Genomic DNA, 24,640 nt, shown 5'->3' on the forward strand with positions numbered 1-24,640 from the left:
TTCTACATTGTTGAGTTAGCTTTAATTGTGTTTGCTAACCCTCACATTGCTAAAGCTAACGTAAATATAGATAACAGAGCTAGCAAAAGTAGCTATGAGGCTAATGTAGCTAAAACAAGGTCACAAAGCAGCTATGTTTCCACATTATCCGCGTAGCAATGTTAGCATAAGCTTAATCTACTAAAGTTTGCGTTACTAAAGCTAACCTCACTATAGATAACCGAGCTAGCTAAAGTAGCTATGTAACTAAACTAAGCTCACAAAACAGCTATGTTTCCACATTATCTGCATAGCTAAGTTAGCTTTAGCAATGTTTGGCAAAGCACACAGTGCAAAAACTAATGTAACTATAAATAAATGGAGCTAGAAAATTAGCTACATAGCTAATGTAGCTAAAGCTAAGCTCACAAAGCAGCTATGTCAGCTAGGTAAATACATTTCCTATGTAGCTATGTTAGCTTTAGCTATGTTTGCTAAAGCTAACCTTGCTATATTGGCTTATGCAGTAATGTAGTTTACATAGCTAGCATAGGCAAGTCAGCTTCAGATGACTTGAGAACAAGCCACTGTCGTATAACTACTTCCAAAGAGGGGCTATACATAATTGAATCCCAGATTAGACTTCTGACATTTTTCTGTATTTTATTTATGAAATGTTACTTAGTCTGTTGTGCTAGCAATGTGGTTATCGTATGAATGTAACTAACAGACTTTGTTTATGAAAAAAGTTAAATTAAAAAAACCTAAAAATGCTAATATGATGTATCGGCAAGTAATGGCACTTCATTTCTGCGATATGGTGTCTCCATGACAGATCTGTGAGAGTAGCAGTCAGTCAGAGATGTATGGTTTGCTATTGCAATATTTGCTGTAGCTATTGTAAAAAGTCAACTAAAAATGTATATAACATAGGCATATTCATGGTTTAATTAATATAGACGATACGGCGCAAAAATTCCACATATTGTACCTTTAAGTAATAAAAACCACAATTTAAGACTAACATAAAAGAGTGCAGCTAATAATTAAACATCTGTACCTTGAATATATACAATATCATTTAGGAAATGAACCTCATTTAACTTCATATAAAGCACCTGCACTGCCAGTGTATGATAACTTGTTAATGCTCTGTATATGAAGTGTCAGGAGGCTGTACTGAGCAGAGCAGCATCTTAAGAGGACTGTGTAATCACAAGCTTGGAAAAATCATTTGTAAAGGCCAGTCACATCATTATTAAACACGAACAGAGCTGGAACGGACTGGCACACACAGGGCTGATCTGTATTGATTGTTCCTGCACTCCTGTCTAATAACCATACTGTGTTCTCTTCAGCTCATCAAGAGGTGAGTCAGTGTTACCTGGTAGGTTGATGAAGGTGCTCCTAGGAGGAGAGCTGCTGTCAGAGATGGTGAAGGGCACCATGTAGACCTCAGGGGCCAGGTATGGGATGTTTAAAGACAGGTTGGTGTGAGTATCTGGGGGACAAATATGACATTAAGCATTTGGCTGTTACTTTAATAGTTATTACAGCTTAAAGACAATTCTCCCAGTCTTGTCATGAGCTTGTTATAAAGCTGCTCATTCTACTGTAAACCAAACCTTTAAAAATAAAACAAAACAAAACAAAGCAAACTAATAACTCACATACTGAAGACACCCTGAACAAAGATTCGCAATTGCTGTGTGAATGTGTAATAAAATGAATGGAAGTATGGAAGCCATTTATGCTTTGTAAATTACTCTCAGTATTGCTTTTCCAGTAAAAACAGTTAATATCCTGCAATGACAAAAATCAACACAACAATGGGAAAACAAAGTTGAGGTATAGGATAAATTGTTAAGAGAAAACAACCAAATTTACTTAAAACTTGTTTGAGTGACGTTTTTGTTCTAGCATGTCTTCAGTACAGGAGAATCGCTCCCCTTACACCAGAGTCAGGATAAAAGTTTACAAAAAATATGGACAAGTTAATGTTTGTTTGTTTGTTTTTTGTGTCTGGGTGAATAATGCTGTTGTAAAAGTTAAGTGAATAAGTTATTTCATCATCAAAGCATTGGTGAACGCCAACTTTCTTTCAGTTAAAAATCTGTTGTACTGTAATTTAGTGGGCCCTAATAACCTTATAATTTTATGGTAATAAGTGTAACTATCCAGTAATTTCTCAAGAATAAGGTGGTAATTCCCTTCAAATAAGCTGCAATTTACCAAGTAAAAACTTCCATAATATTTACTACCAAGTAGTAAATATTATAGAAGTATTTTTTACCTAGTAAAAATGTATTCATTATCAAATAATTCCTCATAAAATTTTGTCAGTTATCTGTTAATTGGCCATATTTTCCCCTAGCCCTCTAACCCTAACCCTAATTTATTTTGATTAAATTCTTAAAAGGGCTTTTAACAACAATCCTGTTTTTTTAAGGAGGGGATTAGAGTAATTTTTAATACTCACAGTTCCTCACAGTCTGTATCCCTTGCAAGACTGCAATTTTACCCTTACCTAACCCTTGTGATATTGTGGAACTTCTCTAAAAATTAGGTGGTATTTTGCCAGGTTATTTCATAGAAATACGATGGTCATTTTCTACTTAAGTTGCTTCATAGTTCCTGGGTAATTTCTTTATTTTGGCTAACTAAAATAAAGTGAGTCCTTCCAGACTTTTAAGTAATTTTTAAGGTTAGGGTTAAGGTTGGGGGTTAGGATTAGGGCGTTAAGGTAAAATTGCAACTATATTGCAAGGAATTACTCGATAATTAATACATTATTACCAGGTATGTACTACGATAATATTACTGAGTAACACCATGGTAAATTGCCAACTTATTACAAGGTAATTACCATCTTTTTCTTCTGAAATTAAAAGATAATTATTATTTATGACGATAAAATTACTAGATATTTAGAGCCCAATAAAAGTGTTACCAAATAACAAATAAATAAAATAAAACCAGCTAAAATATGCAGATAGCAAAAGAGACTGTGGTGAGCATACAGCAGCTGGAAGCCATTTTAAACAGACAGAGGTATGGTTTCATGAGATTGTGACATCCTGTGAAAGCCAAGAATGATTAAAAACATTTCAGCTTTAAAAATCATGCCATGCAACTTTACAGTTTAACAGTGATGTCTACAAGATCATCTAGTAGGATGAAGTAAAACACATCCATTCAAATGACACTGCAAAGAGGGACTGATGAGGCTGTTGGCAGGAGCCTGGAGAGTGTGAGTCTTAATCTTATCTCTGTGAATCAGTCAAAAATACACAGCTGGCTGCATGACGTAAAAGCCGGTCTTGTAAAGAGAAGTGCTTTATCAAGCCGTTTGAACTGCTATCTCAGGGTCTTAAACTCCATGCTCGCACCTTACCATCATCCCTCTTCATGTTCCATTTGCCTGTAACACACAAGCTCAGCAGCACTTCTGCACAGGCTGTTAATGCATCTGTTCTTTATCTGTGCTGATTTGCGTCTGATGTGACATTTTCTCTAAGACCACCTACAAATGTGGAACGAGTGTTGAGTCAAAGTTATGTGTCATTGTGTCAAATCAATTTACTGCATATTGAGAAACTACACTGAATTGCATATTATAACTTTGTTAAGAAAGTATATGCATATGATATTTGCAAATATACAATATATGTCGCACTATTGTTCAAATATAATCAGAGCTATATTTATTGTTCTGTACTGCTTTGACAACAACATAACCTGTTTGTTTTTGATATTTTTGCTATTTTTTAATATGAAAAACCAAAACATTACAGATCTTGATATGAATGTTCATTTTGGGTTGATTTTAGTTACCCATATGGCAAAGTTGGACGAAGCAAGTCACATTAGCAACATTAGGTAAGGTATTTATGTGTGGCTACAAAGGATTATGTGCTGAACAATGAGAACACTGTAGACTCTAATGTAGTACTACTGGCCTACAAAAGGCAGCTGGCAGAGTTAGAAACAAAGTTACTTCCTCATTGCTGTAATTTTTTTTTTTCCAGGCAAAAATTCAAACCTGACAATGGGCACTAATATGCAGAGTAAATAAATGGTCCATGTACAGTTGGTAGCAGTGTAATCTACAGTAATGCACATATTAAAATGCTTTAATTTTTTTATCTGGAGCAGGTCAAGTATGGAAGCATATGCCAACTCAGCACTTTGCCGTGTCAACCTTGGTCCTGTAATGCTCTGGCCTCCTTATGGCCATCGTCCAGGCCTGCGCAAGACCCATATCTTGTCTTCTCTCTCTGAGAGTCTTCCCAGCCTCCACAAGGCACGTGGTCAGCCCCAGTGTCTTGACAAGCCCACAGTGTCCAGGGCACACAGTATGCAGTAAGTTGGATGAGGCCTTGTAAAGCGCAACAGGAGTTGCTGTTCTCTATATCAGGCAACTGACCCTTCCCATCCCCACCCTCCTGAGCATTAGACACGCAGTCTTACCAACAATATCCAAGAGATGCACTTGAGAGAAGTTGTTGCAAAAGAGTCCAGCCACCGCCTCTGGCCACCACTAAATGTCCAGGCCTCACAAGTATAAAGTAAGACTAGAAGGACCAAAAGACTGAAATCCGACTTTCATCGGCATGCTCAGATACTGGGAATGCCACACTGTCAGGTGAACCGCTCTACAATTTCCATCCATTCAAAGACACAGATTTGATGGCAGCATCCAAGGCATCCCCAAATGCCTGGATCTTTGTTGTGGCCCTGGAGATGTGCATTCTCAACATTTCAGCCTCTTCACTCAGCAAGTTAAGAGGCCCCACAAGCACATCTACAGTCTCTGTGAGGATCACAACATCATCAGCAAAGTCAAGATCAGTGATCTTGACATCGCCAAATGATACCCCACAGGTCGCTGCCCCTTTTACCTGCCCCAATATTCAGTCCATACAGGTACTAAAGAGCGTAGGGGCTAAGACGCACCCCTGCCTCACCCCAGAATTAGCTAGGAAGAAGTCAGAGGTAGAGCCACTTCACTTCACTGCACCTTCTCTTCCAGAATATAGGGCAGACGTCAGCTTGATGAGCACATGTGGAATTCCGTGGAGCTCCAGAATCCTCCAGAGGGCACTCACTAGGCCAAACGCCTTCCTGAAGTCAACATAGGCCGCAAGCAACCCTCTATCAAATTCCTCAAAAATGCTGAGTACCAGAAGTGCCGGGATGCAGTCTACCATAGATCTCGCAGGTGTAAAGCCAGACTGTTCAAGGCTAATCTTGTTCAGCAGTATCAGTGCAAGGACCCTGCCCTGCACTAAGAAGAGTGAAAAACCCTTGTAGCGATACTCCTGCACATCACCTCTTCCCTTCCAGACTGGATCAACAAGGCCCCTCTTCCAGTCAGTAGGGATGATGCCTGATCTCCATATGAAGCAGGCAGCCATAGGAAGGAGGCCATTATGGCTGTAACACCATATACCAAGGTAAGATTTGTGTGAGGTCTGACTGTATTAAGAACAGGATACTATGCAGTGCTAACAGTTTAAAAATCAAGAAAAAACACCACAGTACCTTTCAAAATTAACATTGTGTGATTCCTCAAAGGTAACAACTAAACATAGAATGACATGCTTTCTTAAGACTATAGAATATCATTCTATAGTCTAGTTTTTGTCCTAACCAAAGTTATGCCCCCTCAGATCAAGTTATGATCTGAACATTTTAGCCAGGTTGTGATGTTTAACAGTGCTTAATTAATTTTCCAGCCATAATTGCACTAATGTTAGTACATGTGTTAGCACTTGACTGGATGAATTGCATTTACATCTTAAATGCTATGAACAGTAATTGACGTTAGGAAAAATGAGTGCAGCCTCATTAGCTCAATTGAATTTCTGCAGTGAAAAGAACTGGCAGTCATTTGAACTTGGTACTGAGGAGAGCTTTGAAAGACGTCAAACACACATGTTCACCTACACACAGGTTTTCTTCTTTTCATGACAGGTTGCAGTGTCTCAAACTGTGCAACTCTAAAGCTGACATTATGTCAGTGAAAGTGCACATTATTGGTAGCAGCATTACTGGCTGAGACCAGGTGCAAAGCATTCTGGGAGACTCCTTTTTTAGCCTCCATTAGCTGGCAGGAACCCAGCAGTGACGCCAAAGAAATTACACAGAAGATATAATTACAGCTGGGCTCAATCAATACCAACAGGAACAAGAGAGAGAAAGAGGGAGATATAAAAAACCTGAGAGGGAAGTGGTAGAAGTGTTTGAATGACTTAATGACAGACGTCATGGGGGAGAGAGTTTGCATTAAATGAGCCAAACACTAGCAGTTTACAACAGCGGAAAAAAGGATAATTACAATACACCTCCGATCTAAGATAGGTCTAAAGAAATTACACAGAAAAAAGAAGAGGGCAATTTGGATGACTTGAGGGCAAGATCACTCTGTTTCTTGAACCGTCTGTACTCTTGGATGGAAAGTCACCTATTTAAATTTTAAGAAGTCACAGTAGATCAGAACACTTAGACCACTGTGGTACAGTCAGTGCACTTTGGATTCATTTAAAATCCACTTATCCATAACGTCACAGCGCACAGCTTTGTGACTGACTGAGTGACATCAGCCTCTTATCTCCAGTAAACTGAACGCTATCTCTGCCTAAGTAGACTATGTAATATCAGGGTGGCCTTTGACTTGGCAGGAACATGGAACATTAATGTATCCATGTTTATTGTCATACAAAATATAAAATAAAGGGATGCTGTTAGAGTTAACCAAGCTCAAAGAAGGAGCCAGAGGTAGTAAAAATCAAGCCCAAACTTAGGAGGGTCAAGGGGCATGTTTTACCAGAAATGTCTTGCTTACTGAGCAGTTATTCCCTCTCTGAACAAGCAATTTTGAATAAAAATTTATATTTAAAATTCTATCAAATATAAACATAATTTGGTTGAAAGGATGCAGTTCAACCTTGGAAAAGGGCATCCTTTAGTGCCAACAAAGAGTAACTTTTTTAGATTTTTTTTCCCAGGTATTTTGCCTCTGTCTTAAAAGCAAAGCCTCAGAGGGGACAATTTAAAGAATGTGAGTGGGGTCAGACATTCACTGAAAAGCGCTGGGAATCGATCCCACAATTAGTGGATTGTGGACATCAGCGTCTGTACCGGGCAACTGCTGCACCAACCAAGCCAAGCTGACACCCGCAGCATCATTGTTTAAATCTTATTTTTCTCAGCGCATCTTATTCATATACAGTATATCATAGACATAATAATTATCAATCATTTTCTCTATTGCCTCCTAAAAACGGGCAGTCTGATGATCATTTTTTAAAGTTGCATTATGTAGATTCTGACAATCAGAATCACTGTCAGTATCTGTGAGCATAGGTCCTGCTATAGTGGTTAGTAGTCTGCTCCAAGACTCGATATGCCCCGTTTGGTTAATCTGGGTAAGGCCAGTGCGATGGGTCAACACCAAGCTGGTGTCCTGCACAACCAAGTTGCAGCATTATTTGGAGTGAACCCTAGTAGCACCTCCAAACTGAAAGCCAAGTTCCATATAACGAAGATGTCAGTGACAGGCCGCAAAGTAGGCGTCCCAATAAGATGACACCCCAAGGAGACTGTTTCCTCACCCTGTCAGCCCTTAGGAACCATAGGCTGTCTACGACAGATTTGCAGACAAGGTTTGCAGGGTGATATGACTGATGGCTCTTTGCCCAGACAATCTGGAACAGACTGCACACAGCCAATCTCAAGTCTCATAGAGCTGCCAGGAGGTCTGTCATGACTGCCCTTCACCATCAGGCCCGTTTGCTCTGCTGTCAGCAACACGCACACTGGAACCTGAACATGTGGAGTTATGTTCAGCAATGAGTCCAGATTTTGCTTACAGCAGTTGGATCAAGGTTTAAAGTGTGGAGAAGACGTGGAGAACGCTATGCTGATTGATGCACCGATAGAGTAACATCTTTTGGTGGAGGCAGGGAGATGGAGAGGGGTGGCATCTCCCTCACTGGAAAAACAAGGCTTGTCATCGTTGGTGGCAATCCCAATAGTTCCACAGTCTGGAACCAAACTTTATCCTCTAAGATGACAACGCTTGCCTTCACAGAGGTAGGTTTATCAGAGACCACCTCCAGAATTTGGGAGTGGAGAGGATGGAATGGCCTGCCAGCAGTCCTGATCTGAACCCCATTGGACACTTGTGGGATCAGCTGTTTGTGTCAGAGTGATCAACGCAATCACACTGACATGCAACGAAAAAAGGTTGAAGAATGGGATGCCATCCCACAGCAGTGTGTGACCTGGCTGGTTATGGCTGTGTATGGTTCTTCCACACGCTACTGAGGCTCCTGTTTGTTAATTGAGTACATTTTTAATTTGCCAACATGTCTTGTTTCTTCAGACTTCAATCATCCAATCCACCAAAAAACACTAAACAAGAGTCAATGTCAGAAGAAGCTGTTTGGCATTGGCAGAGATGATATGGCACATTTTTCATGGGAGCAACCAACACACTCAGCTCTGCTGCTCATCTCACAAATGCAATTTCCTTACAAATGTGGCACCATTTAAAAGTTAAATTAACAGACTTTCCAGTGGTATAAGACTTATTGCCAAGAAGCACTGTTACAACCAAAAAATATCTTCTTTACTTTTTGTGCTAGGTTCAGTTCATGCTCGAGTCAGAGTTGAATTTTTTGCAAAGTTTGAAGAAGATCCCTTAAAACACTCTTGAAATTTCACGTGAATGGCCTGGTATGTATATGGCACATACAGAATGGTGGACGGTGCAAAAAACATAAAGTCTATGGCCCTTGCCATAGGATGAGGGCATAAAAGCCACAAAAGTAATCTAAAAAATAAAAACTGTAAAACAAAAACAAACGGAGCCTAAGTGTCAGCAGAATTTTCTGTCCTCTGGTGTCTGAGTACCAAAGTAAACCAGTTTTCATGGACACAGCTTACGGATGGTTAAGAGTTTTGGTTTGATTTTTACATAAATTTAACAGGCTGGAGACCATAATCAGAAAAGGTTGATAACTAGCCACTGGGTAGCCTAGCATTTATGTCTTGTTCAGGCTTTGGGCTGGCAGCCCAGCATCTGACATCTCCCATTTTCTCATCCCTGTTACTGACTCGATACATAGTCATAGTCATTCTCTACAATAAAGGCAGAAAAGCCCATAAAATATTTGTTCAAATGTATAAGAAACCTGTAATTATGAGAATATGCACTATGATAATTGATCAATAACATTTTAATTAATTCAAATAAATCTAATCTTGTATAATCCATCAAACCAATGTTAAAAAATAGACAAGACTCTTAACAACCTGGCCTTACGTCACTGTCTTTTTTTTCCCAGAGTGAATCATTCAAGTACTGCTTTATGCTGTCGGGTGAATGGTTTCATCTGGTCTGTGTTCACCTCACCATTAATAGGTGTTAGCTTCCAGTTACGTCTGACTATGACATCACTGCGTAGGGAGAAGTTGAGTCGCCCTCCGTGCTGTGGCCCGTCGCTGTCTCGTGAGGCCAGCACCAGAGCTTGGTCCTCCCAGCGAGGCGTACACAGGTACTTCCAGGAATAATCCCCAACCAACACCGGGCTGTTGTCATTCACATCCAAGATCTGGACAGTCACCAGGGTGGAGGCAGATAAGGATGAGTTCCCTGAGGATGAGAGGACATTTGAAAAAGATGTTTCTCCCCAACAGAAAAGCTGCTGCTTTTGTTGTAGGGTTCTGAAGGTTGTTTATTGTTGCTCTGGATTATGATATAAGCTTATTTTATAACGTACAATGACCTTGTGTAACCTTACTGCCGCTTGCCACTGAGATCTCTGTTCTTTGTTTCCTCTGCTACATCAGTTTCCTTTTAGACAGCTCTTAGAGTTCTTTATAGATGTGACTTTTTGATTTGATATGAAATTAGATTAAAGGGACTTATATAAAGCTGACTGTAAAGAAAACCAACAGCCCTTAATGTTGGTCACAACGAGAAAATACAGAATAGAAATCCAAAGTTATGTTTGCAATGTTCCACTTCTCAACCTCAAGTTATATTTAGGTCTTTTAATGATAAATAGAATTGAATGATTGTCTAAGCATATACCCCTTTAATCGGATAGTTTGGTACTGTATTTATCATGATAATAGCCATCTTACTTCCATCCACTGCAATGACCTCCATGGTATATGTGCTGTTCTCCTCTCTATCCAAGGCCTGCACAGTCTTTAGTTCTCCAGAATACTTCCCTATAGAAAAGTATTTCTTGGTGTCTCCTTGAAGAGAATATCTGCAGAGGAAAATGTGAGGCTTAGTAAAAAGTACTACTTTTAAAATGACATAAATAAAGCATATAATGTTTATCAGTAGTTAGACCAACCTGATTGGATGCGAATCAGGGTCATAGCCCCTGATGGTGGCAATGACCCGCCCTGGTTCCTCCCCCTCTCTGACTGTTACCTCATAGTGGCTCTGAGACAGGATTGGACCTTCGTTCACATCGTCAACATAGATAGAGACTGTCGCTGTGGATGCAGGTCCGTATCGGCCACGGACCAGAGCGACAGGGTTCTGAGCACTGATCACCAGGATGTACTCACTCTCGCGCTCAAAATCCAACACCTGCAACAAATATTCATGCACAAATTTCACATGCATTCTGTATTTACAAATGCACAAAGGACATTACATATAAATAGTTAATAAACATAGCATTTAATAAAACTGTAAAAAGGGCTTCATTATAACAATTATCAAGTCAAAATAGTTCAGTCAGGACCACTATGTCAAAAAGTATACATGATTTGCAGCTAAAATGGTCTTTCTTTATTAGCAGTTATACATTTGCAAATATTGCTGTTATTTATATTATGCGGTGTGGCTGTTCTGGGATCCCACAAGCCTACGTGGAAAGTGTCAAGTAGAAACAGCACACGTTCCTGCTCTCCCTGTGTCTACAAAGAAAGCCTGAGGCAGGGAGAGAAACAGCGAAAAACCCAGACCAGAGCAGGCATCAGTGAAAACACAATGAAACTGATAAAGTCAGACGCACAGTAAAGGAGGAGCTGGGGTGGAGGAGGGTTGCAAAAGTGGCTTGCAGAGGAAGCAGCAAAGCGTAGCCAGGCAAGAGCAGGATAAAAATGGCAGCATGAGTGTGATTAGCCAAGAGGGTGCTTAGAGTGAATCAGCAGGCCGTCAGCTGATTAGCTCTGAGTACTCTATTGGCTAATCGCACCATTGGGCTTGCCTGAGATCAGCTGATCTCAATTATATGGCAGTGCCTGCCCAAACTAACGCTATGCTTAATTCTTTAGAAGCTGGCATCTGATGAAATAAATGTTTCACCATCCACCAGAAGAGAATGTGCTATACCAGTTACATTTGAGTCAGGATTTCTGAGTCCTAAGTCTCTCAACACATGATAGTGTCTTGAATAATTTCTGCCTCTTGAATCTTTGAATACAAGCTTTTTATTATTATTTGTATTTTATTATTATATATTTTTAAAACATTTTTGGGTGTGTCCTGATATACAATGAAATCCAGAATATAATTCACCCTGGTATATAAGTTGCAGTCTACGTTTTTGGATTCTCCCAGAGGAAAAAACAAGGTCTAAACTTTCCTTCTGAGTGACAATTTCCATGTCATTCTGCATAGTAAACAATGTGCAGTTTCTGTGCAGCTGCTGCTTTTCTAGTACCATCTGTTTTCACTGTATGGAGTTTGTGCATCAACTAGCTACAGTATGGTATTTGAGCTCTGCAGTGATTGTTGCAAGGCAGACTCTTAGCTTGTGATTTGTCCTGCCCTCCTCCACCTGTCATTCATCCTTACTGATGAGTGTTTCCAGTCAAACCAGCACTCAACGGGAAATATGGGGCTGAGTGAAAGTTCCTGGGTGTCCAATTTGACAGCCGTCTTAAACGGACCAGGTAGAACATCTGTGTGCGAGGCTGGCCCAGAAACTTCACTTTCTGTGCAGACTGAGGCTGCTTGGTGTTAGTTCTGAGATTATGCCCACCTTTTACAACACAGTAATTGAAAGTCTAATAAGATACAGCATGGCAGCATGGTTTTGACAACCTCTCTGAGCAGCTCAGGTCCAAAATAAATAACCTGGTTGAAACATCTATGAAAGTGATTGGTAGGAAAGAACAGCCTCCTCTGAACACCATCTATGAAAAACTGTGGTAAGACAGGACCAGAAGATCCTGGATGACCCCTCACATATGTTATTTCAGGAATAGGAACTACTCACCTCAGGTAGGCGCTATAGAGCCTATAAATAGAAAAGCAACTTTCTGTCACCCCTGCCTCAATCACACTGCTCAACAAAAAAATTGACTGTACTGCCAAAGTGTCCCTTCATCTTTTAGTATTTATTGTATCAGTTCTTGTTGTATGTGCTTTTGCTTCTTCTCCTTTTTCATTTCAGTGTATGTTTGAGTGTTTAAAGTACACTACTGCCCAAGGCAAATTTCCCCTCTGGGACAATAAAGTATGTTATTTAATCTCATGTTTAAAGGTGGAAAAGGAGTATTATGTGTCACCTTCAAATGCTGTGGGAATGGGTTATAGTACAAAAAAGACACACATTCCAAGGGAATACAGTTTAGTTTAGTGAGAAGTTTTATCTGATGAGAGGTTTTTGAGAATAAAAGTCTAGGGGACCAACAATCTGATTTCTCTAAATGGGCCTTTGCTGGTTGCATAAGTTCAATATACCCCAATTAAACCTAATAAGAGAAAATTTAGCACAAAAAGTAAGGACATTGGTGTTTGGTAGAGTATGTCTTTGTACAAATCTTATACAGTCTGAAAGCTTATTTATTTCCCTTTTAAATGGTGCCACATTTGTAAGGAACATGCATTTGTGGGATGAGCAGCAGAGCTGAATATGTGGGTTGATCCCATGAAAAAAACTGCCAAATCTTCTCTGCCAATGTCACTCAGCTTATTCTGTCATTAACTCTTGTTTGGTGTTTGGTGGATGGGTGACTGAAGTCTGAAGAAACAAGACATACTGGCAAATTAAAAGTGTGCTCATTTAACAAACAGGAGCCTCAGTATTGTGTGGATGAACCATACACAGCCACAACACCCTGGCACCTCCTGCTCATGCTGGTCACCAGCCTGGTCACATACTGCTGTGGGATGGCATCTCATTCTTCAACCTTTCTTTGTTACTTGTCAGCCAATGTGGTTGTGTTGGTCACTAACAGCACATCAAATTTTGGTGTGCATCCCTCATACTCAGCTCTGCTGTTCATTCACTAGATGCATGCTCCTCACAAATGTGGCACGAATTAAAAGGGAAATAAATAAGCTTTTCAGCAGTATAAGATGTTTTGCCAAGAAGTACTTTTCCAACAAATAAATCATCTACCAAACACAAATTTTACTTACTTTTTGTGCTATTTTAAGACATCTTCCTGACACTGTCTTCCCAGAAAAGACTACCTGCATGCTAGAATTCATGTTTGACAGAATTAAAAATTCCCATGGAAACTGCTGAAAATGGCATCCACAATAGTCAGAACAATGTTTCCATCACTTTATATGAAGTTATTCTTTTTCTTAGTGGGGTTCAGTGATTATTCATAAATCCTACAGAAAAAACATCATTATTTAAATATGAAAAAACCTCTCATCTCTGACAAGAAAATGACATACTATGTGAAGAACAGGAAGTGGAATTTCTGTGTATTCAGTGACATTTAATACACACAAACATTGCTTGATAACTGACACAAAGTCAAACCCATCCAAGAAAAACATGTTGTCTTTTCCAGCAGCAGAGGGACATTGTGGAGTCCCTTGCGTCCGGTTCTCTTATCTTACTTCCAAGAAACTGGATTTACTGGCAGTTTTGTAGTATATCCAATATAAAACAGACACATGGTCACAAGGAAATTAGCCCCCTGATTCACTTTGTCACCAATAAACATTTTCCATTATGTTACTCTGAAAACAAATTCTATTTGACAATGCTGTAAATATGCCTGTCGAAACTGGAGTTACAGTGGGACTGCTCAGTATGACTAAAAGATATAAATAAACAGCATAGCAGCTTCAGCAGACATTTTGAATGTGAAAGACTTTCAAAGTAAGATAAACTATTAGATCCATCCATAAACTTCAACATGTCTATTTTTTCTCTTTGAAATGTGCTATATTTGGCTCCTACGTTTTGGAGAAAAATTAGTAGTAGTAGTTTTCAAAGGGGATTACTGTAATCTGGACACTAAAAATAGTAACAGCGTTTTTAGGATTAAATATTTAGTTCAAAGTGAGGGTTTGAGAAGATTAGCCACAGCTGTGAGTCTGTGTTTTAAATACATTTCCTTTGACTAATTTCAAAGGCAAGCTGAATAAAAAGAGAGAAAAGTAAAGCAAAGGAAAACATTAATGTGCTGAACTTAATGAATGCAGTATAATCTGCTGCATTAAAGCTCGTGTTTGCTTTCAAGATTTAACCTAAAACGTGTTCTTTCTGCACATGAAACCAGACATCTGACGTCACGCTGCTGAGGCTGAGTGCGTCTCTGTTGCCATGGAAAAGAAACACGGACCTTGGAGGGTGCATGAGCACTGTTGTTGACTGGAAGTGACACATCACACTCCTTAGGATGTGATCAGACCACCAGAACATGTGCAGAGACCTTCTCGAGGTTTTAGTCGTTTGAATCAGTCATTACTCAAAGTCATATGGTCACAGGATGATAACACTGAGATGCTTGTTTCTGGATATCTTAGTCATCAACGTCATCATCATCCTTGTCTCATTTTTACTGTTAGGTAACGGAGCTAAAATTTGCATTTATAGTCTAAAACCATCCATTTTTAATGTGTTTGTAGTCTTCTACTGAGTGCGAATAGAACAATCTGGTTTTAATTTTCAACAGAACAACAGAATGTTTTTGCTTTTAGGAGAATTCAGGTTCGTTTTAATGTATCAAATCCAGCAGGAACAAAGATACATTGCCATTAAACTAAGAAGCTTTCACACATGCACGAGGCTATGACTTAAAACTGAGGTTGAGCTATATGTGTGAATGCAAGCAACCAATTTTTTTCCAGCCTGACTTTACCTGAAATTTTCCTTCCAGCACACGAGAATTTGGGGTTAACTGATGTGAGAAGCTCAGCTAGCCTCTTAGCTCAGTACAAAACCCCTCAAGGCTCTTGTCTCACTTCATCTGGCTAGACGGCGTTAGACGCCTGGAGGTCTGCAGGACCGAGTAATTTGTGATACTGATCACTTCCAGGCCATGTAAGTCTGTTAAACTGTGGTAACAATACCTTTTTTTTCAAGTGTAGGGATCGTATTCAATGTATAAAGAAATTTTCTGATGATAATTGTCTGATGCCGCCTAGAGGTCCATCTAGAGCTTTAAAGTACTCACTTTCCTCCACTCCCATTCATTCCTAACAGCTGTCCTCCACTTTCTGACTCCTAAAGGACATTCAAGATCATGCGATTGCAAATAACCTGTAGTCATGTACAGAAGTTGTAGGCATGAAGAGCACTATAGACTCATCGTGGGGCCTGATGTGCCACAGCCCGTGGCTGGGGAAGGGGCAGAGGGCAGCCATAGTCAGGGTGGACATGTCAACATACATGTGTCACTCAGTAGCCAAGGTCAAGCTCAATGGCATCTCTTTTGGCCTTTTCACCCCTGGTAATATGCCCGGAGACCGCTTGGGGTTTTCAGGCCCTTGAGACATCCACAGCATGACCAGAAGCTAAAGGCAACCCTACTACACTTTCAGTATTTGTCCCAAGATTTCTACTTATCTCCTTTTCTATTGATAACAAAGCCCATTTTCATAACATAGTAAAGAAATTCCTTAAGAAATTACCAAATGTCCTTTTTTCTTGGTAAAATGGAGCAAAATAAGATGTATGCATGCTTGTCCTTCAGTAATTTGTGGTTTAAACAGATTTGTTTAGTCCTGTGTCTTTGTTTAATTATGATTTGTTCCATTCAGGATGGACTGCTTCATATGCCATTAAATCAATTCGAGTGGTTGGAAATTTTAAAGAGTTGAGGTTGCTCTTTCTCTTGAGGAGGAGGTGGTGGGTCCTGATGCCCAACCAGTTAAGAAGAGTTTCCCTAGACCATGCTTTAAGTGTCACATCCACCCCCTACTGTGCTTTTAAGGACTGTTTTTTGTTATTTTTTCTACAAGTTATATCCCCATGCCCCTGTTAAAAAGTAAGGACATCCAGAGCACCACCAGGGTTGTGTCAATCCTCCTTCCTGCCTGATGGCGCCCTCAGGTGGCCTACTCTCCACATCTGCACATTCAGCCTCAGTTTTCAAAACAAACAAACTAAAAGTTCTGCACAGTACTGTAAATGTGCTGTTCACATGATTACCATTAAGTATCATCAGAGTGTTTTTGTTTCAGCTTTATTCTCATGTGATTGATCTCTCTTACAGTAGATTTGTTCTTTAAATTACATAAGTAATTAAAGAGTCACAGTCAAAGTGATAGTGAATATTAAATTGCTATGATTAATTGGACTATGACAGCAAGTTCTACTGCATTTTGTTCTTTGCCAAAATTGTTTTAAATGACGTAATGTCTCTCCTTCCTGATTTGATTCCCTTCACTTTCCTGTGCTTCATTAACCTCAATAGGCAGCCTCTAGCCTATGTGGTAAACTGCCATTAGTGTCTGCTCACACAATCTAATTATTCACTTGTGCTGTGAGCAGTGTGTAATTTCTAATAATGAAATGTGTCTGCCTTCTGGCGCTGACCTCACACCATAACGCCATGAATTAAAGGATTTGCTAAAATGCATTTTAATCCACTGGAGCTTTACTTGTGAAGGATTTAAGCTTTCATATTTTCACCAAAGAGAGCTAAATAAACAACAATATCCGTATTCTGATGATTCAAAGTTAGCTACAGGGAAAAATCACGAGGTCAGTACAGGAGATTTACACACAGCTGCTGAAGAAAACGTGATGCATGTCTGTATTCTTTCATTTCAAAGGAACAGAAGGCCTTGCATGTTAATCGGAAAGAAATACAGGATCCATTTTTAGCTTTTAGACATCTCCTGCTTTATCTCAGCAGAGCATGAGCAACTCACAGATCAGTCACATTCAACTCCCACAGAGAGGTTGAAAATAATAGACTGTCTCCTGCCTGGCCCACTTACAGAGAGCAGACCATTAGAGAATCCACACATACAGGCACACATCAGCACACGTTCATTCCCCTACGCATCCCTTAAAACGTCCAGCTGGATTATGGGAGGCAGACGACAGGTGACGCACCCCTGAGAGATTATTGGGCTAAAACATGCCATTGTCATCTGGATTCTTTTATTTCAGGCACGTGGAGCCGAAGCATTGAAGTGTTGGAATATTTTATTTCAACCTGTCTGTTCGTGCATCACATGCAGTCTTGTTAAAACCATATCTTCATGAAAATGAAAAATATCATCGGTTATATTTTTAACCAAAAGCTGGATGAGAGCAAAAGAGAGGGCAATGGTGGTCTGTTTGAATTCACAGATCAGCAAATACTAAAATACCTCAAGGTGAAAAGTTAAGTTGATGTGTCCTACAGGCAGACAGAGAGCAGAGGAGGTCACATCGTCTAAATTGCACAGACACATTGGCAACGTGTTACTGTTGAAATGTTACCAATTTATTTGTGCAATTTAGACAGTGTGCAAGAGTTTCTCCCATTTTTTGGAAATCAAAACAAGAAATAATTCAACGTATGGTGGTTAGGACTTTACTGTCTCTCCATGATGATGAATTGAGTATAAATATCTTCTGACTTTTGCTGGTATTGTATTAAAGTTTCAAATTCTGGTATCAACCTTATCACCATAATTTGAAAACACTTGTAAGACCTGTGCTATGTAAATATAATAAAATCTATTCAAATGGCCCCTTTAAAAATACCAAGTGCTTCAGATTAAAACTTTTCACATAAAAAACAATAAACCATCAAACTTGAAAACACAGTGGCACTTAAAGTTAACAGAAACATTTAACTACCATGAGTGCAATAGATTACATTAACATTAACCAGTAGAGCATTATTTCATCTTTGAATTGTCAACTTCCCATCATTAATAGGAGGAAAAACAGCTGCCATGTGTTGGATAAGATGACTAAATGTGTTAGTCAAGATTACTGACCTTTGAAAGGACGAGTGAGACCTCATTGGTCTGCTTGTCTGTCACTAATGTGAAGACCTCCTCCTCATTTCCAGACTCCAAACGATAGTCCACCTGCCAGCTGTCTCCCCCTCGAACATCTGCATCCCCCGCCAGCACAGCTGTCACTGTGGTGCCCACTGGAGCATTCTCTGGGATGTGAAAAGGCCCGTACTGAGGGGGAGGAAACACAAGATGTAAGACTGACAAGCAGGAACCATTCATTTGTCGACAAGAAATACACAGGATATAACAGGAACACAAAGATTCCTACAGTCTTTTATTAAAGAAATTGTAAATAATTAGCAGTTTCTAGAAGATATCAGTTAATCAGCTACTTCATTAGAGATTAAAAAAAATGTATACAACTGGATCATTTGTATCTGTTGTCTGTACCTCAGCACCATTATAAATGACGTTCTCCATCAACAGGCTTTGCAAGGATTAACATTAATGCACTCTGGACTTATCTCCTCTATTTACAAGTGCACGTTTTAGTAGCCTCTTGATATTTTTATTCTGAAAGTGTACTCGGCAATAAAACTCAGCTCTGATTCTGAATAAGTCAATGATGATGATGATGATGATGATTAATTCCTTCAATACTTTATTTTATTCCCTGAGACTGACCAATGCTGGAGTTTTGACTCTGATTCTGATACATTGAGTTCAAAAGTAACACAATTATGAAGAAAAAGAGTATATAAGGTTTTAGTTTTGATTTAATATAAAGCATAGTATAGTAGTTGTAGCATAGACTTTTAAAGTACACAAACAGCTTTTTCAAAGACTGAATAATTCACAATGAACAATGAATCCAACAAATAAATGTTCAACTACAAAAGCACTCATAGAGCGCAGACCTCCGCCATTAGCTCTATCTCCCAATAGTGAAGAATCCTTTAAAAAATTCCTGGATCCGTCCCCATGTGCCCCCCACCATGGCATTCGCTGATTACTCCCTACCCGGTGGGGTGGAAGCACGGTGAGGCAAAAGCATTGGCAAATGTTTTTGGTATACACATGTTTATTTCCTTTATGTGCATTGGAATAACAAAAAAGGCAAAAGAAAAAGCCACAATTGACATAATTTTTTACACAAAACTCAGAAAATGGGCCAGACAAAATTGTTGGCACCCTTTTAAAACTGTGGGTAAATCATTTCATTTCCAGCATGTGATGCTCATTTAAATTCACCTGTGTCAGTAACAGGTGCTGGCAATATAGAAATCACACCTGAAGCCAGTTAGAATGTCTAAAAGTTGACTCAACCTTTGTGTTGTGTGCCTTTGTGTGTCACGCCAAGCATGGAGAAGAGAAAGAAGAGCCGAGATTTGTCGAGGACTTAAGAAGCAAAATTGTGGAAAAATCTGCACAATCTCAAGGTTCCAAGACCGTCTCCAGAGATCTTGGAATTCCTTTGTCCACTGTGCGTAATATATTCAAGAAGTTAATGACCCATGGAACTGTGGCTAGTCTCCCTGGATGTGGATGGAAGAGAAAAATTGACAAATAGTTGGAATGGTGGATAAACATCCTCAGTCAACTTCCACACAAATTCAGGCTGTCCCGCAGACTCGGGGTGCAAGAGTGTCAGCTCGGACCATACGTGAATGAGATGAAGCGCTAGGAGAACCCCACTGCTGACAAAGAGACATAAAAAAAGCCAGACTGGAGTTTGCAAAAATGTACCTGAATAACCCTCAATCCTCCTGGGAGAACATTTTGTGGACAGATGAGACTAAGGTAGAGCTTTTTGGGTGCCTTGACTCTGTGCAAGGAATCATGAAATCTGGAGACTATCAAAAGATCTTGGGCCGCAATGCAGGGCCTAGTGTTAGAAAGCTGGGTCTGCATTAGAGGTCATGGGTGTTCCAGCTGGACAATGACCCCAAACATACCTCAAAAAGCACCAAGAAATGGTTGGAGACAAAGCGCTGGAGAGTTCTGAAGTGGCCAGCAATGAGTGCCAATCTAAATCCCATTGAACACCTATGGAGAGATCTCAAAATTGCTGTTGCAAGAAGGCACCCTTCAAATCTGAGAGACTTGGAGCAGTTTGCAAAAGAAGAGTGGTCCAAAATTCCAGTTGAGGGGTGTAAGAAGCTTGTTGATGGTTCTGGGAAGCCACTGGTTTCAATTATTTTTTAAGTTGAGGGTGCCAACAATTTTGTCCAGCCCATTTTCTGAGTTTTGTGTAAAATTATGTCAAAATTATGTCAATTATGGCTTTTTACTTCTGCTTTTATGAGTTGTTCCAATGCACATAAAAGAAATGAACATGTGTATGCCAAAAACATTTGTAATTGCAACAATTTCTGGGAGAAATTGTGTATTTTCTGGAAAATTTCCAGGGGTGCCAATACATTTGTCCATGATGTCACCTAATTCAACACCAAGGATCTCTACATACCTAAAATAGCCAGCTGGTCAAATTTACCAGTTATTAAAGTGCAAGGATTTTCATAAAAAGCACCAACTGAAGTATGCAATGTTGACTAAAAGTCTCAATTGTTTATGTAAGTTATAAACTATATGTTTCTGTCCATTTCATGACCACATACAAACTCCTCATGAGGGCTTTAAGTACTGATACCAGCACCAGGACCTTGTTGATGATGTTGCATCTTTATCCAATAAAAGTCACATGTGACAGACTTATGTTCTCTGCTGCTGTGACACAATGTGACAACATGTGAGTATATATGTTTGCCCCCTCTTGCCCTGCCCCTGTTAGCTAAGCTTTATTCACACACCTCAGAGTGTTTGGACAGCCATTTAATCTGCCACTCTCACATGTCCTCCAGTGAAGCGGCCATGCCTCTGATCTGGCTGCCCCATCCACAGGGTCGCTGAACCTCAGCCCTGTCACCACTCGCCTCCCACTTCATCCCCTGTAGTGCTGCCTTCACATTGCCATGGAAAAAGCTGCACTTCTCAGGCGTGACCTGCTCAAGAGCATTTTCCACCTCCCTGCTTGAGTGTGTGTACTGGCAAGTGTGTGTGTATGTAGAATGATTATCTGAACATTTGCTTCTAACAGCTTGGGAATAAATGAGCAACAATGTTTGATTCAAATGGTTAAATTCTAGTGCCAGATAGATGAAGAATGCACATGAAGAACAGCATGACACCACATGCTATAGAAATATATAGTACAATCCTTAACAATTCTGTTATTGGTCTGGATACTCATGCCAAAGATCCACAACAAGTTTCTGCTGTTCAGTTTAAAAGAGGAACCAAAATGAAATGTTCCTTCACAGCTCACAGTGTCCCCTCACTCCTCCAGTGTCACTACAGTCTGACAGAGAGAACAGCCAGAGACTCGTTCCCCATTATCACAGCATGAGGACTCTCCCACATAAGTCCCAGCCCTCATGATTTTTTTCTCTCTTCTATTATGTAGCTCACGTGGGTGAAAAGTGAGGGGATTTTCAGAAGCCGGCTATCTTTAGACTATTTCTCTTTTATACTGGCAGCCAAACCAGAATGAGGGTATCCACTGTCCCATTTCAAGCTGTGCCGGGCCTGTGACTGCGGAATTCCTCTGCTTGATCACAGGAGGTAAAAATAAAATCAGGAGCTACTGGTAGTTCCCATAGAGGTTTTTCTATTGACTGTACCTTAAAAATGAAATCTAAATTTAGAATCAGTGGAAAAACTAGGGTTAAATGTGATTAGACAGTCTTTTTTAATATTATCCTTTGATATTTCAATTACTTTATAAGACAACAGAGAGTAGTGAAATAATAGGAGATTAGGTGAAGAGGGATGTTCAACAAAAGGCAGCAAAGGAGCATGAAAATTTTCATTGAGAATAAAATTCATGTTGAGGTAGCATTAATTTGAAATTGGTACCTTCATTGATTTCTTGTGCTGCCTTTAAGATTGTTGAAATGCTTTATACTAAACTTTTTATGTCCTCTCTTAAAATAAACAGAATATCACAAATGTTATGTCTGTGATTTTACTTTGTTTGTTTATCACAGTTAGTAGGGATGGGTACGATTAGTTAAGTACCTGGATGTGGCTGTCATTATTCCAGTAATATTTCGTTTCTTGCTGACAGTGCACATGCTGTTTTAGGCTTCAATATTCCAAATACTTTGGTATTACATGTGTAGCCACACTTTTTAAGTTTGTCTAACTGAATGTTGTTGGTAAGAAATAATCAGAATTAAGAAAATGATAAATGATACACAGAAGTGTAACTTCTCCAGCCACGGCTCTGGCTTTGTTAGCACAGCAGGCTGTATAACAGCAACAACAACTGCTTTACGACAGTTACAGTAACTTTCAAGAGACACAAAAGGGAAACAAGAATTAACCTTTTAAGCACTGGTTATTAACATATCATGGAGATGACACCAAAGTGAAAAAGTTTAACTTGCTGATTATAAAACTGAGGACTGGAAATACGCTCCCATTAGCTGAGTGCTTACAAAGTCTTAAAAAAGTGACAGTTATTACAAACTGTTACTACAAACTACAAACAGATGTTTCCATGGAGTAACATATATTGAAGTTAAGCTGTAGTCCAGTCTGTTGAGTACAGTTTGGGATGGTTTTGGTACAGTAAACCCTTAAGTTGTCTATACTACCACAGACACCCATACTCTCACTTGGTGGAACATCACATGAAGCACAAGTCTGCAGTTCCAGCTGCTGAGTGGCAGAAAGCAGGATCTGGTGTGAGGAGTCAGTAGGGAGTAAGCAGTAGCAGCTTTACTTCAGCCAAAAAGTATCGTGTTTTCACTAACTACATCTTGATTATGTTCACTACAGCCAGCACAGATCCTTAGTTGATGGAATATGTTAATAGAAATGTTTGGAGCCATGGTAAACCACTCATACACAGCGTTTGGGGAAGAGCAGAGCCTTTGAAAAAAAACTCGGAGGGTGACTGGGTGAATGCTCTGTCTGTCACATTTTTACAGGCCAATCAGAATGACAAAACACGTGATGTAGCTGCTACCGAGCTACATCTGGAGTAAACTCCAGAACTGCATAACGCGAACCATGGCGACTGTAGACATGTCAGTACATGACTTTTGTTGTTTTTGAAAAGAAAAAAAACTCAATGCTGTTCTTTGTTCTTCTTTTAACAAAGAAATGTCGTTAAGTTCTGATAAAACTGGTGCTTTAGCAGCATCCACGCTGATCTCTTCCGCCATAATTGCGCCGGTCTCTTGTTGCTGCTTGTATACGTCACGACTCCGCCGTGCCCAAAGTACTACCCCTCGAAGTTGATTGGTCCTGTGGTCCTGTCACTTTCTAACCAGGCCCAAACGGTTCAAATGGGAGCTTTGCAAGATGGATTCGCCAGTGAGAAACACGGAAACGTGAGTATCCATCTGCTTTGCAAGGTTAACTCCATTCCCCTTCTTCTTACTTCAGAGAGTGAGAGACACTGACAACTGATTATGTTTTAAAATCGTAAACATAGCACCACGATGTCTGGTTAACGTGGCCTTATATGGGGAAGTATCTGAAGTACTGACTAGTGGTAATCCCTAGAAAACTGTGGGCCACCGCAGTCCATAGGCAACATATCTGATTTGTAATAAACAAGTATTCAGGTACTGGAAAAAGCCCTTCCCTAGTAGTTGGTATTGTGATGTACAACAGCTTTTACATCATTAAAAATAGCAAGAAAAGTCCTTTTGGACTTTGTGAAGGAATTTGTTTTCAGTAACTAAAAGCAACTTATTACCCAATATTAGGTGCCAAGCACTTATATTTTTGCTGTAGTTTCAAAACAGACATCATTAAGGTTTAGGATTGTACTGAGGATAAAATTCAGGTATTTTGAAAACCCTAGCAGCAGGAAACACTTGTTTCTGAGCTCAGACTGTGATTCCTGTTTATCTTGTTATAAAAAGTGCTTTATAAGTAAAGTTATCATTATTATTAATGAAGACATTGCGTTTCTTAAAAGAGTCTGCTTGTATCCCAGACGTTCACTTGTTTATAACTTTATATTCATTCAAAGCCTGCAATTCTAAATATTTGAATCTCTGCTGTATTGAGCTTGGTTGCTCAGTCTGTGGCTCTAACTTTCATACAGTTTAGCTTTGCTGCTCACAGACCCTTAGAAAATTTTTGGGCAGGTCTCTTTGTTTGTTTCACTTTGTTTTATTTATAAGCATTCATTTTTCATTTAAGCTCCTGTGAGGAACTTTGGATTTTAGTGGTTTTGGGCCTCCTGTGGACAAAGCTTTTTGACTTTCTGCATGACAACAGTTTGAGTACAATTCTTTCTGGATTCACCATACAGCTCAGACTGTAGACTGAATAGTGACAAACGATCTGTTTCTGTTTTTCCTTAGATCTTAGTGCTGCATTTGGCACGACTGATAAATACATCCTATTACATGGATTACAACAATGAACTGGCATTAGAAGAACTGTTTTGCATTAGGTTAAATCATATTTATCAGATCAATCTCAGTTTATTTATTACAAAGT

At 39.5% G+C, this 24,640-nt stretch overlaps 1 protein-coding gene across 1 annotated transcript in view; it reads right to left on the bottom strand.

Annotated features, from left to right (window-relative positions):
• Positions 1-24,640, bottom strand: part of cdh16 (cadherin 16, KSP-cadherin) — a 56,563-nt gene that overhangs the window by 2,419 nt on the left and 29,504 nt on the right. Inside the window, exons 11-15 of the mRNA XM_041794440.1 lie at positions 18,152-18,343; positions 10,356-10,597; positions 10,135-10,265; positions 9,401-9,640; positions 1,364-1,480 (exon numbers count right to left, since the gene is read on the bottom strand). Of these exons, the coding sequence (XP_041650374.1) occupies positions 1,364-1,480; positions 9,401-9,640; positions 10,135-10,265; positions 10,356-10,597; positions 18,152-18,343 (922 nt within the window). The remainder of the gene's footprint in view (positions 1-1,363; positions 1,481-9,400; positions 9,641-10,134; positions 10,266-10,355; positions 10,598-18,151; positions 18,344-24,640) is intronic.

Source organism: Cheilinus undulatus, linkage group 1 (genome assembly GCF_018320785.1).
Source record: "Cheilinus undulatus linkage group 1, ASM1832078v1, whole genome shotgun sequence".
Classification (NCBI taxonomy): Eukaryota; Metazoa; Chordata; class Actinopteri; order Labriformes; family Labridae; genus Cheilinus; species Cheilinus undulatus.